Source organism: Mustela nigripes, chromosome 1, assembly GCF_022355385.1.
Source record: "Mustela nigripes isolate SB6536 chromosome 1, MUSNIG.SB6536, whole genome shotgun sequence".
NCBI lineage: Eukaryota > Metazoa > Chordata > Mammalia > Carnivora > Mustelidae > Mustela > Mustela nigripes.
In genome coordinates this window covers 162,389,945-162,417,595 of record NC_081557.1, presented here as the reverse complement: position 1 = coordinate 162,417,595, position 27,651 = coordinate 162,389,945, and the positions used below count along the sequence as shown (strand labels likewise).

Below are 27,651 nucleotides of genomic sequence, written 5' to 3'. Positions count from 1 at the left end.
GCCTCTGCCTTCATATCAGATCACAATCTCAGAGCCCTGAGTGGAGCCTGCTTCTCCCTCTCCCTCTGCTGCTCCCACCTGCTTGTACTCTCTCACTCTCTCTGAATATATAAGAATATATAACATATCTTAAGACTTATTTATTTATTTATTCGAAAGAAAGCAAATAGTAAGATACAGCACAAACAGGGAGTAGCAGGCAGAGGGAGCAAGCAGAAGCAGCAGTCTCCCTGCTGAGCAAGGAGCCCAGTGCAAGGCTCAATCCCAGGATCCTGGGATCGTGACCTGAGCTAAAGGCAGACATTTAACCAACTGAGCCACCCAGATGCCCCATAAATAAATAAAATCTTTAAAAAAAATTCTTTGCATGTCTAGTAATGTTTGATTGTTGGATAGGATATTGTAAATAGCATTCATAGAGACACAGAATTATGTTCTCTTCTGAAGAATGTAGAGTTTGGTTCTTGGAGGCACTTAATTTGTAGGTAGATTACCTTGATCCTGTCAAAGATTGGTTTTAGGATTTGTTAGACAGATGTATTTCACCTGATTTCCTTTCTAGGATTTCATCTGAAAGCTGAGGATTTTCACTCAGCTTTCAGGTGTGAACCCAGTGAAAACCCAGGATTTTCAACTCAGCTTTCAGGTGTGAACCCAGTCTTGCTAATGGTATTCAGCCCCTGAAGTCTTGGCTGAGCTTTCTCTGCTAGACTACCCAGAGCTGTACTCTGAACATCCCAGCTTAGGAACTAGCCAAGGATTTCTGAGGGATTTTTACATAGATTGTTGAGGCTTAACATCTCTCTAGCCCATTTTTCTCTACTACCCTATCTAAGCCCACTTAGTCTGTAACTGTTGCCTGTTTCTTGACCCATTGAGACTGCCTCTGTCTGGAAATTATTAATTTTAAGCTGGTGGGTTAAGGAATGGCATTTTGTAATTATCTATATGCAGATGTAAATTGTGATAGAAAAATCCTAGTAAAAATGGTGATTTTAGGGCATTGACTGTATAAATTTTGGGGTCTTAATTGCTTTTAAACGTTTACATTTATTTCTTACATAATCAAGCCACTAAGTTCCTGCTGATCTCATTGGCATTACAGTTGTGAGCAAAATCAAGGCATAGTCTCTATTATAAGCGACTTCATAGGCTAGTAGAAATTAGCTCCTAGATATGTCATGTTATTAAGGAAAATGTATTTTGTAAAATGAATACTTAACACCTGTCTTATAGATCTTCCATCCCTGACTTGCACAATCCTGTTAATGTGAACATAGATCTTTGTTGTTTTGCTAGTTCAGTTGAAATATGATCCCTAGACTCTTTTTGTGGTGCCCTTTTTGAAAAAAAATCAGCTTTTGTTTTAGCTTCTGGTGCCTTTCCGTGGTATCCAGCTGTGTTGACAGTAGTTTATAATTAGGTGAAGAGCTACATGGAGCAATCTGGAGAACACAGATTATCCCCAAGCTCCTTTTTTTCTGAGAGTTTTTAAGGATTTTTTTTTTAAGAGTTTATTTTTTTGACAGAGAAAGAAAAAGGACAAGCAAGGGGTCTGGCAGGCAGAGGGAGAAGCAGGGATCCATCCCAGAACCCTGGGATCATGACATGAGCCAAAGGCAGAGACTTAAGTGACTGAGCCACCCAGGCATCCCTTTTCCCGACATTTGTAGATTGCAATATTATGTCTAACCTAGAAGGAGATTTAGGATCAAGCCAACATCAAGCTTTTTTGCCTGGGGCTTTTGAAAGTGATAGAAGTTGCTGAACTTCTAAGTTAACATATAATAAATAGTGTGACAAGAAGGAAGAGCCTGTGCAGTATTGGCTTCATCAATTTATAAGCTTTCTTTTGTCATATTATACTCTCCAAACTTTAGGCACACTTCCCCCACCCTCCAAACCCTACATAGTACTTTAGTGGTATGTTAGGAAAGACAGCTGATTCCTTAACTTTGTTGCATGGTGTCTAACAATCTTTCTGATACCAAAATGTGTGTCAGATAACTGTATATAGTATTGTTACTGTGTTTTTATTGAGAAGCCTTTTGCTCTTAGTGAAGAGATGCTAGATTGGAGAATCTGGTGGTTTTCTCAGCGTTTGTTTTTGGCCTATTTTATGAAATTCTTTTATAATTCTTAAAGAATATTGGCAGTATTTGTTTAGAGTATTGCTATCATAGTTATGTTAAGAAATTTAAAATAATATTTTATTATTTTCCATTAGGAAACCACCCCTACTCCTAATCCCCCGCCTACAGAAGAAGAGAAAACAGAATCTAATCAGGAGGTTGCTAACCCAGAACACTATATTAAACATCCTTTACAGAACAGGTAAGCCTTCTGACACATGTTCTTTTGACTGAGGCAATGAGGAGAATGGTAAAATTGGACAGGTTTAGGGAACAATTAGGTGAGACTAGTTTTAGTTATATTAGGCTGAGGATTCCATTTTCACTTGGATAACCTGTTTTTAGCAAGCAGTTTTATGTGCGAGTCTTGAGCGCAGAAAAGAGAACTGGTTGAGACATTGGGTGTAAAGTCTTATCAGTAATAATTGGTGGTAAGTGAAACTCTAGCAAATGAATTCTCTTTGAAGTGAACTTGACTCAAGACAGAGAGGTTTGGATACCAAAAAAAATACGGATTTTTTGGAGGGATAATGCCTATGAAAGGTTTAGACATAAACTGTGTAAACTAGGACAGAGTGGCAGTCAGGGAAACAAAGAAAATGGTTTGTTTCAAGGATAGGTGGTCAATAGCATATGTTACACAAAAAGGTCAAATATCCATTGGATTAAACAATTTGAAAACTCAAAATGGCCATTGGATTGAATGATAAAGTCCTTGCTAATGTAGAAGAAAGTTTAGTAGAATGTAGATGATGGAAAAAGCTTGGAGTAGTTGGTATAGTGAATACAAATGTATTATAGAGCAAGAATAAGCAACTTGAAGTCGGCCTGTGAAGGAGAAAAAGCTGGGGGATGTGGAGTCTAGAGGTTGGTTGGTTTCTTTTTAAGACAAATTAGGAGAGGTTAGGATGAATTAAGTTTCAGGACACCTAGATGGCTCACTTGGTAGAGCATGCAATTCTTGATCTCAGGGGTTGTGAGTTCAAGCTCCATGTTGAGTGTGGAGCCTCCTTTAAAAAAAAAAAGGATGAGTTAAGTTTCATAGTCAAGTAGTAGCTCATTATATATTTTTCCAGTTCTACCCCACCCCTTCCCAGTATGTTTGTGTGTTTATGGTTTATGTAATGAAAAGTAACATGAATGCTCTAAGAGCTGATGGTGGAAAGAAAAGGGCAAGGCAGAAATATTTTAAGAATTTAGAGGGAAGTAAATTAGAATTTATTTGAGGATATATAAATATTTCAATTCCATTCATTCCCTTACCCCAAGACTTTTTAACCCTATCTACTCTAAAAATCCCATAATCCTATATATGTTTCACAGGCATCCCTTGTTTTATTGCATTTTGCAGAAACTTTTTTTTTTAAGATTTTATTTATTTATTTGACAGAGAGAGAGAGATCGATCACAAGTAGGCAAAGAGGCAGGCAGAGAGAGGGGGAAGCAGGCTCCCTGCTGAGCAGAGATGCAGGCCTTGATCCCAGGATCCTGGGATCATGACCTGAGCCGAAGGCAGAGGCTTAACCCACTGAGCCACCCAGGCACCCAAAACTTCATTTTTTACAAATTGAAGTTTTGTGGTGACCCTACTTTGAGCAAGTTGGTGCCATTTTTCCAGTAGCATTTGTTCATTTTTTGTCTCTCTGTCACATTTGGGCAAGTCTTAGAATCTGTCTCAAACTTTTTCATGGTGTTTGTTATGGTCATCTGAAATCAATGATCTTTGATGTAATTACTATAATCATTTTGGGGCATCATGAACTGTGCCCATATGAGATGACATACTTAATAAATACTGTGTGTTCTAATTGCTTTACTCATTAGTTGTTCCCCATCTCTTTGCCTCTCCTTGGGTCTCCCTTTTCCCTGAGACAGAACAATATTGAAATTAGGCCAAGTAATAACCCTATAGTAGCCTGTAAATACTCAAGTGAAAGGAAGAGTCCTACACATCTCGCTTTAAATCAAAAGCTAGAAGCGATTAATCTTAGCGAGGAAGCGTGTTGAAAGCTGAGATGGGGCAAAAACTAAGTCTCTTGCACTAAACAGCCAACTTAGGAATGCAAAGGAAAAGTTCTTGAAGGATATTAAAAGTGCTACTCCAGTGAGCACATGAATAAGAAAATGAAACACCCCTAGTGCTGATAGGGAGAAAGTTTAAGTGGTCTGGATAGAAGATCAGACCATCCACAATATTCCCTTAAGCCAAACCTAATCCCGAGCAAGGTCCTAATGCTCTTCAATTCTGTGAAGGCTGAGAGAGTGGAGGAATCTGCAGAATAAAAGTTTAAAGCTAACACAGGTTTGGTCCCTGAGGCTTAAGAAAAGAAGCTGTCTTTCTAACATAAAAATGCAAGGGCTGATGTAGACGCTGCTCCAGGTTATCCAGAAGATCTAGCTAAGATTGTTACGAAGCTGGCTACACTAAATAACAGGTTTTCAGTGTAAATGACAAAGCGTTCTAGTGGAAGATGTCATGTGGATGGACTTTCATAGCTAGAAAGGAGAAGTCAGTACCTAGCTTCCAAGGACAGGCTGACTCCTGTTAGGGTCTAATATAGCCAGTGACTTTAGGTTGAAGCCAGTGCTTATTTACCGTCCTGTAAATACCAGAGTCCTAAAGAATTATACCAGATCTACTCTTAACAGTGCTTTGTAAATGAATCAGTAAAGTCTGAATGACAGCCTTGTGTTTTACAAAGCAGTTTGCTGAATATTTTAAGCCCACTGTTCAAACCTGCTCAGAGCAGAAAAATTCCTTTCAAAATACTAATGCTCCTAAAACAATGTACTTGGTCACCCAAGAGTTCTGATACACAAGATGCATGTTGTTTTCATGCCTGCTAATATATCTCTTTGGCAGTGTATACAACATCTGAATAAAGGAGTAATTCTGAATTTGAAGTCTTACTGTTTAAGAAATGCATTTTGTAAAACTGTAGCTGCCATATAGATAGGGGTTTGTCTGATTGATCTGGATAAAGTACACTGAAAACCTTCTGGAAAGGATTCAACCATTCTAAAATGCTGGTAAGAACATTCATGATTCCATATGTAGAGGTCAGAATATCAACATGAATGACGTTTGGAAGAAGTTGATTCCAGTCTTCCTGGTTGATTTTGAGGGATTTAAGACTTTGGTGGAGGAAGTAACTGCAGATGTAGTAAAAATAGCAAAGAAGTAGAATTAGAAGTGGAGCCTGAAGATTAGGACTGCATTGCTACAACTCATCATAATACTTGAATAGATGAGGAGTTGCTTGTTATAGATGAGCAAAGATATTTTCTTGAGATGGAACCTACTCCTGGTGAAGATCCTGTGAAGATTGTTGAAATAACAACAAAGGATTTAGAATATTACATAAACTTAATTGATAAAGCAGCAGCAGAGTTTAAGAGGACTGACTCCAATTCAAAAGAAGCTCTGCAGATAAAAGTATCCAAACAACGTTGCGTGTTGCAGATAACTCGTTTGTGAAAAGAAGAGTCAATTAATGTGGGAGACTTCATTGTTTGTCGTACCACAGCTTCCCCCATCTTTCAGTAACCACCCCCTTATCAGTCAGCAGCCAGCATCATCAAAATAGGACCTTCCATTAGCAAAAGGATTTTGACTCACCAAAAGCTTGGATGATGTTTTTTAGCAATAAAGTATTTAAGATTTTATTTTTTTATTTGAGAGAGAGAGAGAGAGAAAGTACGAAAAGTGGAGGTCAGAGGGAGAAGCAGATTCCCTGCTGAGTAGGGACTCGATCCCCGGACTCCGGGATCATGACCTGAGCCAAAGGCAGTTGCCTAACCAACTGAGCCACCCAGGTGCCTCTACACCAAAGTATTTTTAAATTAAGGTATATTCATTAGGTTTTTTAGACAATGATATTGCACCCTTACTAGAATACAGTAATAGTGTAAACATAACTTTTATGTGCATCTGGAATCCAAAAAACTTCAGTAGTCTGACTTCCTTTATTCTAATACTTACTTTAGTGTGGTGGTTTAGAACCACATCTGCAGTATCTCTGAGATATACCTATAGTTTCACTTACCCAAACAATACATTTTCTCTTTATGGCCTGAATTTTTTTTTCATCATTTCTTCATTATCATGGTAGACTTATTGAAATAAAGTCCAAACATGTTTTAGGTAGTTTTTTCATAAGATACCTATTTCAGCATATCCTGTAGTGAGGAAGAAACTCATTGTTTGTAAGTGGGGATTGTCAGCAAATGAGTGAGCCATCAAAAGTCAAATAGTCCATAAAGGGTAAAAATCCTTCCTCAGGGGAAAGCATTGTACCAAAGTTGAACAATTGATGAGTGGCAATTTCATATAATTCAATATAAAAGTTGCACCAAAACCCTTAAGGAAGGTATTTAAAAAATTTTTTTTAAATATCTATTCATTTTAGAGAGAGAGGCAGATGGTGAATGCATGTACAAGCAGGGGAAGGGGCAGAGGGAGAGAATCTCAAGCAGATTCCCCACTAAAAGTTGGAAGCTCAATTGACTGAGCCACTGAGGCACCCCTGTTTTGGTTTTTTTGTGTGCTTTCTTTTCATATTTTTAGTGTTGTCTTACAAAAAGCTAACTTTGTATGCCTTTTGTCTATGAAGTTAGTTTTTGGTATTGCTGTTGCTGGGAGAGGTAATCAAAGCATATATCCCTCACAGCTTGAATAAAATTCGAGAAGAGCTTGAAAATGTCATTAGTAGATAAACTGATTAACCCTAAATGAAGTCTCTGAGGATTTTAATTTTTCTAAGAATTCTACTTCAGTAATAATATCATTGTGTAAAATACTATCATTTGGAAAAATATTCCAAGATGTTTTATGTTCAGATCTTGGTAGTTTCCTCATTATTTACTTTTTTGTAAATATTGCATAATTATGCATTATTAAAAATGTATAATAATTATAAGAGTAAATTATCAGGGTACAAGTATGTTAAGTAAAAGTTCTCTGTTTTCCTTAGATACTCTCTTTTCCATTTTACTTTTCTTCACTCCCTGGAGTAGTCAGGTCAGTGTTAATTTTGGTTTGTAGTCTTCCAAAGCTTTTCAGTGTGCAGGTCTATCTGTTTCTTTCTTTATACAGGTGACAAAACTGTTAACATTTTTGTTTGTGCAGATTTTGCCCTGTTATTTTAAACTTTGTGATAAATAAATAGTCACGTATTTTGTCAGCTTAATATTAATGGGTATTTAGACTTTTTCTGTTTCCTCTTTACACTGTTGTAGTATATGCATTTCTGTATGTTTTTTGTGTACTTGTGGGAATATATTTATTAGCTAAAATTTCAGATTTTTAAAAAAAGATTTTATTTACTTGAGAGAGCGGTGGGGAAGAGCAGAGGGAGAAGTAGGTTCCCAGCTGAGGAGGGAGCTTGATTTGAGGATCCTTAGATCAGGACCCAAGCTAAAGGCAGATGCCTAACTGACTGAGCCACCCAGGAGGCCCAAGATTTCAGATTTCTTAGGTGAAAGACTGACTATGCTTTAACAGCCTAAATAGATAATTGTCGAATTATCCTCCTTTATCAGCTTAGGCTCTTAGCAATCTGAGTTCTTGGTTTCTACATCTTTGCAATTGGTCCTAGTCTGATTTATAAAAAAAACAATATATTCTCATTTTAAATTTGCATTTTAAAAAAGATTTTATTTATTTCTTTGTCTGAGAGAGAGCACATAAGGAGCGGGGGAGAGAGAAGCAGGCTGGGGAGCTCAATACCAGGACTGGGATCATGACCTGAGCCAAAGGCAGATGGTTAACCGACCAGAGCCAGCCAGGTGTCCCTAAATTTGCATTTCTTTTTGACGTTGCACAGCTTTGTCATATATATGGAACATTTTTGTTTTTATCTGTGGACAGTCTGCTCTTTTGTCTAGGTATGGGAAGCGGGTATTCTTTAAAGGGTGCCTGGGTGGCTTTGTTAAGTGTCCCTCTTTTGAGTTTGACTCAGATGGTGATTTCAGGGTTTTGAGATCAAGCCCTGGTATTGGGCTCTGCACTCAGCAGGGAGTCTGCTTGAGATCCCCCCTCCCTGCCCCTCCAGCAATCTTTCCAAAATAAATTAATCTTTAAAAATAAAAAAGTTTATTTCCAGGCATTGTAATTAGGGCTGCTGACTTACCCATGTAGGACATTAAGGTGAAAATGATTTATCCAAATAATTTGTCTTTTAACATTGTTTGTGGAATTATATTTTTTTAAAACAGTTTTTATCTTTTCTTTATTTTTAACAAGTTTTGGTTTTTATGTAGTCCAGTAGCACCTTTCCTCCATGGCTTATGGGTTTCATGTCCATCTTAGGAATAACTTTATCCACATAATTATTCTGTTTAATAGCTGCATGGTTCTATTTTATTGGTGTATATTTTATTTAAGTCAGCAGTTCTTAAATTTTTGGTCTCAAGACCTTTTTATTGAGGACCCCACAGAGCTTTGGTTATGTAGATTTTTATCTATTTCCCTTTAGTATATTAGAAAATAAACCTGAGAAAATCTAAAATTATATATTCATTTAGAAAATCCATTGCACGTTAACAAATATTTTTTATGAAAAAATACTGAAAAATATAGTGGGAAGAATAGCATTTTTATAAATCTCTTTAAGTGCCTGTCTTAACAGAAGTTTGTGTAGCTGCATTCAGTCTGTGAAGGAGATAAGTTGTTTCATGGGAAGTATAAGAGTATATGTCCTCATATAAGTACATGGTTGGAAAAGGAGGATTTTTAATAGCCTTGTAAGTTAATTATAGATACTATCCTTTGATAATACTTTTTTTATAGGTCAGCTGCAATGTACAATCTGAAAACCTATCCAAGAATCTTTCCTTCTTTGTTTCATTAATATCTATTGGCCTGTCTTGCATTTGGCATAGATCTTTTACCCTTGCATGATTTTGAAACACCAGGGGGGTCCTTTGGAAAACATTGCTTCAGTGAGTTATGCAGATCTTCTACGTACTGATAGTTCTTATTATGCAGTATGGAAACAGTAACGTTCATTAATATCACTACTAAACTCATCAGAAATGTGTTTTAGTTGTGGTAAGTTTGTCACAGTGGCACATGCAGTCTTTCCAGACTTCTGATTTTCTCCTGGAAGCTCACTCTCTTCATTTTCAAGAAATAACTGTGTTTATCTATCAGTCATGGTTAAAATGGAGTTTTATGAAAAAAGTGGCTAGTTTACAATTCAGTTCCTTAAGCATTGATTGTACTTTGGTATATGGAAAGGTTTTGTTGTTGATTTTGATTTTTTGAAGAATATGAAAAAGATGTAGCTAGATTAAAATTCAATGAAACCAATTACTGTGTTTCATCAGTGGCATTCTTAATTGCAACTGACGTTGTTACTCTCAGAGGTGGTGAAAGTAAAGGGTGTAGTGACTGCTAGTACGATTTGATACCATTGTATGGAACTTGCTAAAGCCGATTTAGTCCACCATTGCTTTTGTACCATTAGTACAGATGTCAACACAGGGGAAAATAAAATAATGTCTTAGCATTGTTATGAAAATAGTTCTTACGGATCAGAGTTCCCTGAAAGGGTCCTGAAGTCCCCTAAGCATTTGCAAACCACATTTTGATAACTGGATTTAAATGATCCCTTGTTGAAAGTGCTTAAGATGTTTCCAAATTTTCCAACATGAACTACATTCTCATACAAACATTTTTACCTAATCATCTAATTATTTTGTTAGGATAAATTTTTATATGTCCAATCGCTGGATGCAGTAAAAAAACAAAAAAAGAATTTTATTAATCATTTTTAATTAAGGTATAATTCACATATAACATTAGTTTCAGGTGTAAAACATGACTCAGTATTTGTGTGTTTTTTTTTTTTTTTGTATTAGCATATAATGTATTATTTGCTTCAGGGGTACAGGTCTGTGAATCATCAGTCTTAGACAATTCACAGCACTCACCATAGCACCTACCCTCCCCAATGTCCATCATAACTATATTGTGAAATGATCACTGTAGAAAGTTTACATAATATCTGTCACCATACTTAAAAAAAGGTTTTTTTCCTTGTAATGAGAACTTTTAAGATTTACTCTATCTACTTTTCATATACATAATACATCGTCATTAACCATAGTCTCCATGTTGTATATCATTAATGACTTATGTATTTTATAACTGGAACTTTGTACCTTTTGACCCTCTTCACTTCTTTTTACCCAACCCCTACCTCTGGCAGCCACCACTCTTTCTGTGTTTATGACCTTGGTTTTTTTAGTTTTTTGTTTTAAGATTTCCCCATATAAATGAGAAACATAACCGTATTTGTCTTTCTTTATCTGACTTACTTAACATGTGCCCTCCATGTTCATCCAATGTCTCAAATGACAGATTTCTTCTTCTTTTTTTTGTGGGCAAATAATACTCTATTGTGTACATACAACATTTTCTTCACCCATTCATTCATTGATGGGTACTGAGGTGATTTCCACATGTAAATAATGCTGCATAAACATGAGGGTGGTGCATACATCTTTTTGAGTTTGTGTTTTCATTTTCTTCAGTAAATACCCAGAAGTGGAATTGCTAGATGATATGGTCGTTCTATTTTGAATATTTTCAGAAAAGATTAAATTAATTTTGGAAAACCAGAGTATACAGTACTTGACCTTATTACATGTGTCCTTAATAATTTCTATGCCTTTGCTTTTTTTCTTTTTTGTCCTTAGCGGCTTGGCAAATTCACATTGTCAAACGGATGTTGAAATGCATCTCATTTTTATGTCAGATAATCCAAGCGTTAATTGTGGAGTTGTGAAGTATATATAATGTGCTTGGAAACCTGTCTTCAGACGACCTTATTCTCAGTGAGAAAATGAAATTTCCCTCTTGAGTTACCTTTGGTATCGTAATTCAGATAATTGTACTAAAGATGTTATCTTGGGCTATTTAAGTGTAACTTTGATGTGACATGAGTTTGTATTCTAGGTATTAGAATAAAACTTTTTTAACAGTTATATACAGATATATAGAAACTAGTATACATTATTTCACAGCATGTGACAGCATTACTCAGTGAATCCTTTTATTTTGTTATTTTCTCATTTCTGTGCTTGTGTAAAGAGGGAATTCCATTTCATGCCCCCCCCCCCTTTTTAGGAGTCTCTTATTTTCCACTCTTGGCTAATACCTTTGCATTTCTCTGAAAATTCAGCTTTTTTGCTCCCTGCTTTCTTTTCTGCACTTTTCAGTGCTTCTACTGTTTTTCTTAAGTAACTGCTTCTTTATCTCTGTCAGAGCAGTTGGCACTCTGTAATTGTCTATTAACACTTCTGTGAATTACTCTAATGGATGAACCCAATGGGTCTCTAAAGTATGGCAGAGACTCTGTTAGGAAGTAGGTACAAAATACATACTTATTTTTTTTTTCCTTTAAAGATCTTTTTTAGGGGCGCCTGGGTGGCTCTGTCATTCCACATCTGCCTTCCGCTCTGGTCATGGTCCCAGGGTCCTGGGAGGCCTGCTTCTCCCTCAGCCTCTCCCTCTGCTTGTGTTCCCTCTCTCCCTGTGTCTCTCTCTGAAATAGACACACAGGGAGAGGGAACACAAGCAGGGGGAGAGAGTGAGAGAGAAGCAGACCTCCCGCCGAGCAGGGAGCCCCATGCAGGGCCTGATCCCAGGATCCTGGGACCATGACCAGAGCCGAAGGCAGATGTGGAACAACTGAGCCACCCAGGGGCCCAGAATACATACTTTCTAAATGAAAGAGCGAAAACTACTCATTATTTGCTACTATATTATCTACCATTTAAAATTATTTTTAAATTAAAATAAATTTTTAATTGTGGTAAAATACACCATAACAGAATTTACCATCTTAGCCATTTTTTAAGTGTATGGTTCAGTAGCGTTGAGTACATCCATGCTGTTGTGCATCCAGTCTCCAGAACTCTTTTTCATCTTGCAAAACTAAAACTCTGTATCCATTAAACAGTTGTCCATTCCCTTTCCTTCTAGCCCCTGCCATTTTACCTTCTGTCTCTGAATTTGATTACTTTAAATACTTCATATAAGTAGATTCATACTGTTTGTCTTTCGTGATTGGCTTATTTCACTTGTAATGTCCTTAAGGTTCATCCTCAGACTTTGTTTTTAAGTCTGACACATATTCCACTGTATATTTAAACCAGATTTTATTTATCTACTCATCTGTTAGTGGACAATTGGGCTGCTTCCTTCCTTTGGCTGTTGTGAAGAATGCGGCTAGGAATGTGAATGTAAAAACTACCATGTTTGACACTGACTTTTTACTTTTAGATGGGCACTCTGGTTTTTTAAAAATGATAAAAGCAAAACTTGGCAAGCAAACCTTCGGCTGATCTCTAAGTTTGATACTGTTGAAGACTTTTGGGCGTAAGTAACCATTTAGGATGTTTGTTTTATTAAATGTGTAATTTTTCATTTTAAGTCACATTTCCAAAATGGAGGATAGAGTAAACAATAGATGTTCATCTGTAGACCTACCTTTTTGTTTGTCCATCTCCTCAGAACTGTTTGAATTGGAAAGCTTTAGTCTTGTCAGCCTTTAGCCCTGTGTATATTTTATATTCTTGGCCTAAGAGATCCTTCCCTTGAGAGTCCTTTGTTGCTTCTAGAACTTTTGACAATATGTTGGAACCTGTCCCCTTTCTTGGTTGCCTAGATACATTTGCCCCATACTCAGGAGCTTTGTTAGGTTCCATTTTTGCAAAATTTTTTTGGTGTAACACCTAGGATTTTCTGTGATACGGATTCTGAGATTTTTCAAAGGCTGAAAGGTTTGTCCAAGTAAAATTTAGGTAAAGTAAAATTTAAAATTTGTAAAGTCTTTTGAAGAAGTTTTGTTCTATTGATTCTCGAAAAACAAATTAATTTAGGATGTAATTTATTTGAAAAATGATTTTCATTTCAAAGATAAAACTTTTAAAACATTTTTAAGAGGTGTAAACTTATCTAAAAATTCTAATTTGTACATCTAGTATTTTTTTGGATCCTATATATGTTGAATCAGTGATATAACTCTTATGTATTAACATAACCCCTGAGTATATTTTGCCCACAAAAAAGAACAGATTGTCAGAATATTCATATATGTATACTTCTTCCAGGGCAGAAACCGTATTCTTCTGTATCTTTGCAGTGCTTTGCCCATAATAGGCATTAAATGTGCATTTGAATCACTGGGGGGAAAAGCATAGAAAAATTTGAGATAACTCTTAAATTTTGAGCTCTGTACTTTGAGTGGTCACTTTATATTGAAATCATTATCTTTTTTTGAAGTAATGGGACTGTATTTAAATCCCCAGTAATTCATAGGTTTAGTTGTCTAATTAAACTAGGGTTACTGTGTTTTGCCCTTCCATCAAAACATCAAGTGATTTTCTTCTTTGATTGTATTTATTTGAGTCCTCTAAAAAGTCTTCAGTCTCCTATGGAAGAGGAAGAACAAGAGTCTTGGGAACCATTTCCCCCTCTGAACCAGATCTGCATATATCTGGTTTGTTAGGCTTTTTACCGGTTTACATAACTGGGTTTCTAAGTGAGCCTGTAATTACAGCATGGCCCCATACATTAGTTTTGTGTAAGCAATGTCATTGCATAGTAGACTTTCACACTTAGACATATGAAGGAATTCTTTAGCTTTCTGTAAATACCTAAGCACTTAATTTCTCACTTTTTTTTCCTGGCAGATTTAGTGTTAAACAACTGTTGAGCCCTTTGGGACTTAACCAGTCTCATCTGTAGTGCTCTGATTCTGTTTAAATGTGTCACTACAAATACTCATTACTATAAACTTAATAGACTTTAGAGCACAGTGAAGGAGAAAGGAGAAGGCATAAAGAAGCATTGGGCATTTCTACCTTGAGTGCCATTGAAGAAGGCATTTCCACCCTCTCCAATAATTTCGTAAAGTGGTGGTACTAATTCTATAGTTACTGTTACTATCCAGGCCTCTTCTCTTTTGCCTAGTGGAAGCTGCCAATGATAATGTAGTTTGGAAGAGTGACTGATGAGTAACTCTGCATATCTTATTCAGCCTTGGGCTGCCTTCCCCCAAATTGGATTTGTATGTAATCCTGTGGAATGTGATCCAAACGATGCCAGAATCTTTCTTAAAATTCTACTTGAAATATTTCTGGATTAAAATAGCATCAAGAGAATCTGACTAAGGATAATAGCATTGTCCATGGTCTGCAGATGTAGCAGAGATCATGTTTCTGCATCTAATGTTGGAGACAGGCAAAACATCCTTAAATCTGTTGCCAATTTTATTATAACTTTAGGAGGTCAAGTGATTTAGCCTTCTACCTTCAGGCTAGTGAATATTTAAGTCATTGCAAGTGTTACTCTGTTATATTGATACTTGGGGAAAAGTTTAGAAATATAGATTCCAGGGTTCCACCCTATGCATAAAGGGATTAAAATCACAGGAGTAGGGCCTGGGGTGGTTTTTGTTTGTTTGCTTCCTTGTTTTTTTCCAAAACTTTCCAAATAATTGCTATGCCGACTGACTAGTAATAACTTCAGTATTTGAGAACCATTGGTCTTTTCTTGGACAACTTCAAGGATAATAATGTTGTCTTCTTTCAGTCATGCAGTGCTGATAGGAGGTTTGTCTTGCTTTTCCTTGATTTGTTTTTTTGTGTGTTTAAAACTGCTTATTAGCATCATGAATTCTTGTATGTACAGAAAACAGCCTCATACCTCCTATTCTCAGTTTCTTATATATACATATGTATGCACTGAGTTAACTAATACATCAAAATATACTTTTGTCAGAATAAAATCATTAAAAGTATTTTCTAGAAAATGATCAAATGCTGATTCTTGAATTGACCATTATTAAGATACCTGTTTGGTCCATTATGGAAATTGACTCAGTAGAAAAACAAGTAAACAAACTTTTATCTTTTTATTTTACCATATTCTCTAAATGCTTATGTAAGTACCTAAACTCTGCATTACATATTCTGTGTTTATAATTGTCCTTTTCTTTTACCTAGTCTGTACAACCACATCCAGTTGTCTAGTAATTTAATGCCTGGCTGTGACTACTCACTTTTTAAGGTATGTTTAACTGGTGATTTCATACATTCATTATAAGACTGGACCATTCAGTTACTCAGTAAGAAATCTTGTCAGAAACTTAGGAATAGTTAATACTCTGAGTTTTGGAGAATAATTAAATTAATTTTACTGGGCTTTAGCCTAAACAGATTTTGCCTTACTGCTATAAATAATTGCAATTGAGAATCTTACTCTGTGGACACACACTGTGATTGATTTTTGACCATCCAGTCCAGTCTTTCTTACACATTTGAGTAGACTGAAGTCTAGAACTCTAGAGTTCATCAAGAATTCTTAACCTTGGATGCATTGGTCTTCAGGATATTCATATTTACAAATGGGTTTTGTCAAGTGGTAGGGGGTGGGGCATTCATTAACTCCAAAATTGCATAATTTTTGCATATATTTTCTATATATAGAAATGTATGTAGCTTCTCAAGGGTATCTGTTTCTGGGTGTTTAAGAACCTCAATTTAAAGGAACCCCAAGGTTTATAGCTAATAACGATGTCAGGACTCTAATCTGTAGTCCCATAGCTTTAAATCCTGCCTGGTTTTTTCCCCACTACATCAGTAACAGCTTGATGGAGAACAAAGTAAGAAGTTGACAGAGTTGTTGCTTCCTCTTTGTAGTGCTCTCTTCAATTAAAGTAACAATTTTGTCTAATATTGTTACCTACTAACCTTGTAGGATGGTATTGAGCCTATGTGGGAAGATGAGAAAAACAAACGAGGAGGACGATGGCTAATTACATTGAACAAGCAGCAGAGACGAAGTGACCTGGATCGCTTTTGGCTAGAGACAGTAAGGTTTTAAAATTATAAAGCAGTTTTGGAATATTAAAACTTAGTTTGGGTTACATTTTACATTGGTTACTTAATTTAAGAGATAAGGATGCCCACCCTATAAAATCTTAAGCCAGCAATTAATTTTGTACTATCAGTGTATACTGTGTGTTTTACATATTGGTACAGTGAAACCTCTTACCATATTACAAATCAGATATAAAGAGATTGGCAGTTTACTTTCACCTTCCATAGTAAGCTCATCCTGGTCATTTCATTAGCCTCAAAATTCTAGAACCTTGCATTTTTGTATTATACAAGTTTTACAGCCCTCTTAAGAGTATTAATTTGTATACTAAATTTTTTAGATCATTGAAGCAAACAATGAAATTGATCCTATATATTGTGCTATAACCTGGAACTTTTGGCTTTATAAGACATATATTAAATATGAGGTAATTGTCATTTTCTCTAGTGAGAAGTTCTAAACCCCAACCTATCAGACATAAGGATAATAATCTCTTTTGGATTTTTAGCACTTGTCATAGTGTTTCATTTATAGTTAGCACTTACGAAGTTAAGCAGTTTGTCAGTATTTCAATGAATGGGTTTTTTATTTGTTTGGTTTTTCTTTTTTTATGAAGAGATTGATTTTGTTTTGGGGGGAGATTATCAGTAAATCCATTTTAGAATTCCACTTTAAAAAAGTCATTTCAGCTCTATAAGATGACAGATGTTCTGGAGATGGATGGTTGTGATAGTTACACAATGTTGTCAATATACTTAATGCCACTGAACCATATCCTTAAAAATGGTTAAAAGTGATTTAATGTTGTGTCGTCCATACTCAAATCAAAAAACCCATTTTTTTAAATGGTAAAAATGGGTAAGTTTTATATTTGCCACAATAAAAAAAAAATTGTGTTCATGAAAAACGGTGAGAACAAGAGGCAGCATGAGCAACTATTCAGTTATTCCATTAATACTTGTTTGCTGGCAAGTTGAAGCAGCAGCAGAGCAAATGAATATTAAGATAATTTGCCTTTTACATTTGCCCTGACCTCAATTGCCCCACTTGCTTAAAAAGCTAAAATAACTGTTAATGATCTTGATATTAAACACACAAATGAATTTTTGAAAAATCAGGACAAAGAACTATATATATAAATAGAATTTAGACGTTCAAAAAGTTAACTTTTGATTAAAAAACTGTTTTGTAAAGAAACGTTTGTAGTTCATTAAGCAATGTATAATTTATTTAATGTAATTTGGGATTTAATTTTTTTCTTTTTTAAAGCTGCTGTGCCTTATTGGAGAATCTTTTGATGACTACAGTGATGATGTATGTGGAGCTGTTGTTAATGTTAGAGCTAAAGGTGATAAGATAGCAATATGGACTACTGAATGTGAAAACAGAGAGGCTGTTACACATATAGGGTAAGTTTTGCTGTTTGTATACTTCCTTTAAAATATTAAGATAAAAATATATTAAGATAACTAGAAGCAGATTTTAAAATCATAACATTAATATTATAATACTCTTAGTAATTCAGTGAGTATTGGCAAATAATGTATGTGCCTTGTGTGTACATATGTGTACACTGTACATAAACTTCCAGTCACATTTAAGTAATAGTATCTTAGTTCTGACCATATTTTTAAAACCCACGTTTTGTTTTTAATTTTTTTGTTTGTGAATATTATTCCTTGTAAAAATTACCTGTCACTTCCACCCACCCCACCCCCATATATTGGTCATTGTTAACTGGGATCATCTTTTTATTACATTTAACTTAGTAAAATTTGACTTTAAATTTTGTTTTAAAATTAAGTATTGGTCATAGGTCACAAAATGTTTGGTTCGCTCTTTGTGATTTTTTTCCAAACATTATGAATTCTCCTATGAACATAATTTCTTTCTAGATTTAAAGGTACAGAGATCTACCAGGTTCCATTCCACAGAGGTTTTCTTTAAAGAGAGGTTGACTGTTGTTTGTGGTCATACTCAATCTTCCTGTCAGCATCAAAAGTTATTAGTTGTGGGATTTAATATTTTAAAACAGTTTAAAAATAAGTACAAATTTCTTTTCTTTGAAAATCTTGTATTTGTGTCAGTATTAAAAATTATTGAAATGTTTGTGAAATATTTGACTTCAGTTTTTCAAGGGAGGATTTTTTTTTAAACCCTTCCAAGTTACATGGCTCAGTGCTCTGCTTTCTGGCATTTTTAATGATTAAGTATAATGGAAGGGAATACACTGTATCATAACATAAATCTGATAATAGTTATAATTTTGGTTATCATAAAACTGTTTTTAGAACGTTTATTTGAAGGAAGGTAGTAGAATCTTCTGGAAGGTTGAATATGGATAAAAACTATCCTAGTATCATATTGGAGGATTTAGCTCCCAATATGTATAAACATATGTCTTTATTTTGGTGTTTATTTTTGAAGTGCTGCTGGATTCGTAACTTTACCTGTGGTGCTCTCTGTGATCTGGCCCCAATTTTACATTGTCACCCTTTTTGCTATACTCTTTTTCTTTATGAGCTATAACCGCACAGCCTTATTTTGTTCCCCAGCCTTCATATGTGCTTCTTTCTCTCAGCATTTTACTTTTAACCTCATGACTTTTAAAGGGGAGATTTCTCTAATTTCACAGACAAGATTAGATCATCCTTGTTATACAATATCACAGCCCCTACACTTACCCATTTTGGCACTCATCATAGTTTGTTCTTAAAATAGAGTCACATGTTATTTGAAAATTAAGTTGCAGAGTTAGTATTTAAAGCAGAAATCATATATGTTCTAAATTACCCTGAAAATACCAAAAGTAAGTGTGGTAAATGTAATTTGTAGTAATATACAATATTTGTTATGGTTTATATGTAAAATAAAATTGTAGCATTTTATATCAGCAAATTAAAGTAGACATATAGGCAATTTTGTATAAATGAGTTATGCATATCATACAGCTCCACTGTATGTATTTGTGATTGTTTGTAAATAATCAAATACTATGAACACCCTGGGACTGTCCATGCTTTACTTATTATTGATTTATTAGTAATTACACAGTACCTCATAACAGGTCTCAGATACTGGTTAAGTGATTAACTGAAATTGCTGTAAAATGAAGGGTAAATTTTACTAAAAGGAAAAGGCTATGCAGTTTCCTGTTTCATGCTCTGGACTTTTTTTTTTTAAATGTAAAAAACTGGAATATCAAATTTAGTGTGTGTGAATGAAAATTAATGTCTACTATTTTTATTTTTCTTCTTCTAGGAGGGTATACAAGGAAAGGTTAGGACTTCCTCCAAAGATAGTGATTGGTTATCAGTCCCATGCAGACACAGCTACTAAGAGCGGCTCCACCACTAAAAATAGGTTTGTTGTTTAAGAAGACACCTTCTGAGTATTCTCATAGGAGACTGCGTCAAGCAATCGAGATTTGGGAGCTGAACCAAAGCCTCTTCAAAAGCAGAGTGGACTGCATTTAAATTTGATTTCCATCTAAATGTTGCTAAGATATAAGAGAAGTCTCATTCGCCTTTGTCTTGTACTTCTGTGTTCATATTTTTTTTTTTTTAAATTTTGGCTAGAGTGTCCACTATCCCAATCAAAGAATTACAGTACACATCATCCCCAGAATCCATAAGTGTGTTCCTGGCCCACTCTGTAATAGCTTAGTAGAATTACCATTACAAACACATTTTACCTATCCACAATATTCAAAAAAGAACTTGCATTTCTATACCTTACAGGAAAAAAATTTTGTTTATGTTCCATTGTATGCAGGAGCATATTTTGCTGGTTTGAAAGAGTATGATGCATACAGTTTTCTAGCAATTTTCTTTGTTTCTTTTTACAGCATTGTCTTTGCTGTACTCTTGCTGATGGCTGCTAGATTTTAATTTATTTGTTTCCCTACTTGATAACATTAGTGATTCTGATTTCAGTTTTTCATTTGTTTTGCTTTTGTTTTTTTTCCTCATGTAACATTGGTGAAGGATCCAGGAATATGACACAAAGGTGGAATAAACATTAATTTTGTGCATTCTTTGGTAATTTTTTTGTTTTTTTGTAACTACAAAGCTTTGCTACAAATTTATGCATTTCATTCAAATCAGTGATCTATGTTTGTGTGATTTCCTAAACATAATTGTGGATTATAAAAAATGTAACATCATAATTACATTCCTAATTAGAATTAGTATGTCTGTTTTTGTATCTTTATGCTGTATTTTAACACTTTGTATTACTTAGGTTATTTTGCTTTGGTTAAAAAATGGCTCAAGTAGAAAAGCGGTCCCATTCATATTAAGACAGTGTACAAAACTGTAAATAAAATGTGTACAGTGAATTGTCTTTTAGACAACTAGATTTGTCCTTTTATTTCTCCATCTCTATAGAAGGAATTTGTACCTCTTATTGCCAGGCAGTCTCTATTGTGTCTTCTTGTAGTGTCTTCCACGTGAACAGCATAAGTTTGGAGCACTAGTTTTGATTATTATGTTTATTAAAATTTTTAATAAATTGAATAGGTAGCACCATATGTATGGAATTAAATTGATGTGGCTATCTTTGTTTTTTATGCAGGAAGGCATGGTCCTTCGGTCTTAGATAAATAATATACTCCTAACATGTTAAAACTCAAGAGAATTATTATCTCGGTGCATTACCATTTGATCGGAATGGTAGTTGTAAAACTTGGTTGCTGAATTGAGATGTTCTGTTGTGTCAATATGATAGCATAGGGAAAGAGTACAGATGGTAGGGATATATACATTAAGAATTTTGTTAGTGTTACTGTCTAAATAGAATGGAATAAATAGGTATGAAGACTTATATTTATATTGGTAAATTGGTGTAATGTGGTTTTATGTAAATTTGAAAACTTGATCTACTCTTTGTAGGCATTTGAAAGCACATGTGAAAAACTTTGTACATAATAGATAACTGTGTATTTCTGATAAGATAAAATGAAATATGGCTGTTATAGACAAAAAGGTAAGCTGAACTTACAGATAGAATGAAAATCATTAGATAAGAGGAAAATTTGTCTTTAAATGGTGATTATGAATTAATTTAAAAATAAGTTTGACAAAAATCCTATGTATAGTAAACATGAAATTAATAGTATTGATTTCATTGAAGAATTTAAAAACAGCTTAAAGGGTACCACAGGCTACTATCTGAGTACTCTCAATACCACAAACTTAATATTCTTACTTAGTATTCTAGAAATACAGAATCTTTTGTGTTTATATTCTCTATAGACTGTACCTGATACCTGCTGCTTAAGCTTGGGTGATTGGTTAAGGTGATTTATTGTCTGTTGATATGTAGTTGTGAGCACTACAAGAGCTTATATATACATGATGGTGGTGGTGGTGGTGTGTTGACAGTGGGTGCGATTGGAGTAATATATTAGGAATCAGTGCTCTGTTTCCTTAATTCTAAGGTGTAGTCCATTTTAAGAAGCATCAGCTTTCAGGAGTGGAGGAGGAATAATGAATTAAATGTACACATTTCTAAACTTGTTTTTAAAACCTGATTTATAATACTTATTTGATTATCCTTATTCTCATCATTTTAGAATCGTAATCAGTTTTATTTTAAGTCTTCTCCCAGTGGGTGGGGAGGATGATGAATTACTGAGTCACTTTTGGCAGATGCCACATAAGTATTACAGTGACTTGCAACTTTTCATAACTTCATTAGCATCTTTTCTAAATATAAGATTAGACTGTACATGATTTTCTATCTTTTTCTCCCTGTCCAACAGATTATAAATAAATATATTTTCATAATAGAGAATTAAAATCTTTTAACAAAAGAATTGTAATTAATTGTAGGGATGTGACATATTTAACCAATTTAATTGTTTATTCAGTTCAAGAGAAGGCTTTGAGACATACTGTGTAAGAATTAAATAATTACAATACTTATATAATACTTAATATGTGCCAGGCAGTGTTCTAAGCACTTTACATGCACTTTAACCTGCACAATTATCCTTTAATGTAGGTGCTGTTGTCCCCATTTTATAGATGAAACAGAAGCAGTGAGGATGTAAGTTGCTTTATAGCTTTTAAGTTGCAAAGTGGATTTTGTTACAGAGACCCTATAAATCACATTATAGTCTCTCAATAGTGTAGAGCCTATCTTACAGGCTATAGTAAATCACATCAGATTGTAGTCGTTTTATAGGCCAGGCATTTTTCTTTCATTTTACTTCCTTTGGTAATGAACTTAAAATAAGCCTCCTAGGCTCACCCTATTAGCAAGCAACTAAATCATTTGGGGGAGTTTTGAGAACATGGAGACAAAGATAACAGGAGTTTACAGATACATGAGTTACATAGTTATATAAGTTAAGCGAATATTTTCATATACTTTGTGTCTATATCCTGTTATCTTCTAAAATAAATGGTAAAACAAAATTTTCAGGTCGATAGGAGTGAACATTCTTAAGAGCTATAGCTTGCATTTAAAAGGATAATTTTAATTTTCTGAGGTAGTATGATAATGTGGTGTTTTAAATTTTAAAATTAAAACAAGTTAATGACCAGTCTCTGTGCTACTTTTTATCTCTAATTGTTACGGATTCTCTTCATTATTTAGTGGGGGGAGAGCTGAATTTTCTCTCTCAAAGTCAGACTCTCTAGACTAATACAAGCTTTTAGTCAGATTGACATTAGAGAACAAAATGGTAGGTCATTGTTACACAGTGTCTCTGTGGACCCAGTGTAGAAACTGAGAATGTCTACATTCTATAGCAGTTTGATACTACTGTCACATTAAAGTATGTGATCAGTAATCTAGTAATTTTTGAAAATACATTTTACAAAAATATGTTCTTGGCAGAGTGCAATTTAAGGGTTAAAATTGGTCCTTCACATACAATTTGAGAAAGATTACTCTTAGGTGGTTTTCCTTAGGAGCCAAGGCCAGCTCATTTGCCCATCCTTCCCTGAAACAGCTAGGTTTGTTATTTGTCTACACCTCATCTCCTCACAACTATGGGACTTGGTGTCAAAATTTCAGTCCTAAACTGTAACATCTTTAAATAATGCTGTGGTATTAAATAAACAGCATTAAATAATGCTGTGGTATCCTGCTTATTATGAATTCCAAAGTAGACATCAGCCAACCTTCCTCGTACTTCAAGTAGTTTAGACTTTAATGTTGCTGTCACTTTTCCATTACTAGAAGCCAGAAATGAAATTGCAGGCAAATGATCACATGTGGTACTATGGTTTGCTATCTTTTTAATTGAGAGGAACCAATTTCACATTTTAATCTTGTCCTGTTTTCTTCTAATTCAGAACTTGTCATTTTTGCGTTTATACTCGTCAGTGTAAATTGTAGTCTTACCTTTGTATAGTTGAGGTTTTTTTTGTTTGTGTAAAGGAAATAGTATTGTTTTCTCTAGCAGGGGCACATATTCTCTACCCCTTCCCCATCTAGACTGTTCTAATCCACATACATGAATCATCATCAGTTCTGTAACTGTGTCCTATAGTGCTTCTTTGTAAGTTTTGCAGTTTGGGGCCTTGTGAATTTTTTTTTTTTTTTTTTTTGTTTTTAATTGCTTTACTTTCTTCTAATGAGCCAATATTTATGACTTGTTTTAAATACAGTGGTTTCTTTGCTAGATTGTACTTCTTCCCAAAGACAAGCAGTAAGACCTATTGTATTTTAGGCCTGTAAACGTTGAAAAAGCTTGAATCAAATACATTGATACTGGACCTTGTTTTATTTTTAAACAGTGTAATAAACTTAACTTCATAATTTTTGATATGAGAGTATTTCCCAAACACATCTATGTATTGTCAAAACCATTTCCCTTGGCATTCGGTTTTGTTTTTAAGGGTATTTTTTTGCTTTATTTTTGTTTTCAATCTTTGACTCAATTTTGAGTAGTTTCTGTGAAATGCATGTGAGGTACAAGATTTTGTTCCAACCTGACCCTGCTTTGGGTTGTCTCATGTCAAGGCCTTAAGTGTATTACATACACATTTGGGACCTTTTCTGTGTTCTGGCTTTGCCTTCCAGATAATGACTATGGTTAAATGTTGCAGTGTCCTGCACTTGCTCAAGCATAAGGGATTTGTAATTGAGCCAGAATGACATTTAAGGGAATCACGAGTTTTCATTTCACACGTTTTTTCTATTTTCAGGAAACCGCTAATTATTTACCTCCTTATGCTTTTTATGAAGTGCTGTTCTTCATAAAGTGTCTTTACGTATTCATATTTTGCATTTCTGCTAATCTTAGGTTATCCCTTCTGTCCCTTTATTTGTGACAGTGACTTCCAACTATTTGTTCTTATTCATGACCTTTCTCTTGTGCTTCAGATTTGTTTATCCCTCCCTGTTAGATATGTCGGAGGTTAGCAAACTGCCAACTCCTAGGCTACATTTGGTCTGCATTCTGTTTTATAAGTAAAAATTTATTAAAACAGCCTCATCCGTTTGTTTACATATGTCTGTGGCTGTTCTGTGCCACAGTGGCAGAGTTGGCTAGTTGTGATAGAGACTGTAGCTAGCAAAGCCCAAGATGCTTACTATCTGACCCTTACCCTTTTTTTCTTTTTTTAACGTCTGTTCCTTACTGTAAATGGTAGCAATGGTATTACTGGCAAGAGCCAAGTATCTTCTCTTCCCATTTCCTTGTCACTTCTAGTAGACCCCTAACCCCATTTCCTCCTGATGGCTTTATTATCAATATAATTAAGTATGTGCATTGTTAATTATTTCCTTTCACCTTCCACATATATATGGTATCTCTGAGTCCACCGCAGTTTCTCCTAATTGTTCCTTTTTGTATCTCAATTTTGTTATAAGACCTCCCCAGCTGAACTCCCTCCTTTTTGCCCATGTCCTCAAATACTTATTTTATCTGTATGTTAAGACTTACTGCTATTGTGAAAGCAGAGTAACCAGGATTTTCACAAACTGGAAAGTACTGGAACTTATGTACTTGTTATCAAAGTGATAGTTGGTATTTTTAATTATAAAAATGATTGCAGAGTGGTTTTTGAGTTACCCAAGAAAGCTTGTACCCTGTAGGACTCTTACTAATATATTTACTGTATTATCTAAAGCAGCATGTGGTATGCATTTATTTGTTCCTTGTTTTATTACAGGGAGTAGAATAATGAAGAAAGTGAGGAAATGTGAGAAAAGATTAAGCGAGAGTAAGGTTAGCATGAAAAATGCATTCATTGCATGAAATCACTCTAGTAACCAAATAAAAGGGAGAAGCAAGTAATTCAGAGATCCTAATATCATGCTTGGGCAACTGCCATTTGTGGCCACAGTTTTTGCTGTAAGTACTTTAACAGGCTATGCCAAAGGAAGACAGGATCCAGTCAATATTCCATCAAAGATCAAAGGAAAATACAGCTGCATGCTCCAGAAAAGCACACACACACACACACATATGCTCTGGAGTCTGACAGCCTGAGTTCAGATTCTAGTTCTGCTCTCTATTAGGTACATAAACTTAGTCAAATTCGTTGAGCTATCTAAGTCAGCTTCCTCCTCTGTGAAACAAGTGGTACTTCAGGGGGCAGTTGGGAAGCAACTGAGGTGGTATGTACAGAGTATAGTGCAGTGTCTGGTGCACTGTGAATGTGTAATGACTACTAGTCCTCTCCATGGGTCTTCAAAAAAAAAACCTGCCATGTGCTAGAACACCTGTAGTGTATATAATACAGTGGCTGACATTCTTTTTTTTTTTTTCTTATCTTTATTTTTTTAATTTTTTATTTTTTTTTATAAACATACAGTGTATTTTTATCCCCAGGAGTACAGGTCTGTGAATCGCCAGGTTTACACACTTCACAGCAGTCACTATAGCACATATCCTCCCCAATGTCCATAACCCCACCCCCTCCGACCCCCCTTCCCCCAGCAACCCTCAGTTTGTTTTGTGAGATTAAGAGTCACTTATGGTTTGTCTCCCAATCCCATCTTGTTTCATTTATTCTCCTACCTCATTAACCCCCCATGTTGCATCCCCACTTCCTCATATCAGGGAGATCATATGATAGTTGTCTTTCTCTGATTGACTTATTTCACTAAGCACGATACCCTCTAGTTCCATTCACATTGTTGCAAATGGCAAGGTTTCATTTCTTTTGATGGCTGCATAGTATTCCATTGTGTATATATACCACCTCTTTATCCATTCATCTGTTGATGGACATCTAGATTCTTTCCATAGTTTGGCTATTGTAGACATGGCTGCCATAAACATTTGGGTGCACGTGCCTCTTTGGATCACTACCTTTGTATCTTTAGGGTAAATACTCAGTAGTGCAATTGCTGGGTCATAGGGTAGTTCTATTTTCAACTTTCTGAGGAACCTCCATGCTGTTTTCCAGAGTGGCTGCACCAGCTTGCATTCCCACCAACAGTGTAGGAGGGTTCCCCTTTCTCCGCATCCTCACCAGCATCTGTCATTTCCTGACTTGATTTTAGCCATTCTGACTGGTGTGAGATGATAACTAATTGTGGTTTTGATTTGTATTTCCCTGATGCCGAGTGATGTGGAACACTTTTTCATATGTCTGTTGGCCATCTGGATGTCTTCTTTGCAGAAATGTCTCTTCATGTCTTCTGCCCATTTCTTGATTGGATTATTTGTTCTTTGGATGTTGAGTTTGCTAAGTTCTTTATGGATTTTGGACACTAGCCCTTTATCTGATAGATCGTTTACAAATATCTTCTCCCATTCTGTCAGTTGCCTTTTGGTTTTGTTAACTCTTTCCTTTGCTGTGCAAAAGCTTTTGATCTTGATGAAATCCCAATAGTTCACTTTTGCCCTTGCTTCCCTTGCCTTTGGCGATGTTCCTAGGAAGACGTTGCTGCCGCTGAGGTCAAAGAGGTTGCTGCCTGTGTTCTCCTCAAGGATTTTGATGGATTCCTTTCTCACATTGAGGTTCTTCATTCATTTGGAGTCTATTTTCATGTGTGGTGTAAGGAAATGGTCCAATTTCATTTTTCTGCATGTGGCCATCCAATTTTCCCAACACCATTTATTGAAGAGGCTGTCTTTTTTCCATTGGACATTCTTTCCTGCTTTGTCGAAGATTAGTTGACCATAGAGTTGAGGGTCTATTTCTGGGCTCTCTGTTCTCTTCCATTGATTTATGTGTCTGTTTTTGTGCAAGTACCATGCTATATTGATAGTGACTGACATTGTATAGTAATTCTTTCATGGGGTTTAAAAAAAAAGTTTGTTAATGTGAGCTGATGAAGTGATGCAGACTGGTTCCGTAAATGTTACTGGTTAGGGGCTCAGCTACCTTTGGAGATTGAAGTTTATAATCCAGTGCAATACATAGAGTCTCAGAGTATATAGTTTTTGATGAAACAAAGTTATAGGTTATCCCCTCCAGGGTGTCTATGCATATATATAAAATTATATATAGTATTTGGGAGCTTTGTTGACCTCCTGAAGCCACACCATGGATTAATTAGCATGAATGTCCTTGTATTAAGGGCTCCTGATCTAGGGGGATGGCCATGTGCATAAATCTTTAAATCAGGGGTTCTTAAAATTGTCAGATATAGTACCCCATATATAAAAGGGAATGTATCATTGCACATTCTGATCCTGAAGTGTGAAATTCA

At 35.2% G+C, this 27,651-nt stretch overlaps 1 protein-coding gene across 3 annotated transcripts in view; it reads left to right on the top strand.

Annotated features, from left to right (window-relative positions):
• EIF4E (eukaryotic translation initiation factor 4E) overlaps positions 1–23,806 on the top strand; it is a 46,502-nt gene extending 22,696 nt beyond the window's left edge. For 2 of the 3 annotated variants that reach the window (XM_059376292.1, XM_059376283.1), the window contains exons 2-7: positions 2,228–2,334; positions 12,424–12,519; positions 15,150–15,213; positions 15,904–16,017; positions 17,296–17,435; positions 19,288–23,806. In XM_059376292.1, coding sequence (XP_059232275.1) covers positions 2,228–2,334; positions 12,424–12,519; positions 15,150–15,213; positions 15,904–16,017; positions 17,296–17,435; positions 19,288–19,402 — 636 coding nt within the window. In that variant the 3' untranslated portion in view covers positions 19,403–23,806. The remainder of the gene's footprint in view (positions 1–2,227; positions 2,335–12,423; positions 12,520–15,149; positions 15,214–15,903; positions 16,018–17,295; positions 17,436–19,287) is intronic. The other variant, XM_059376298.1, reaches the window with a different exon arrangement.
• Positions 23,807–27,651: the final 3,845 nt, after the last annotated feature.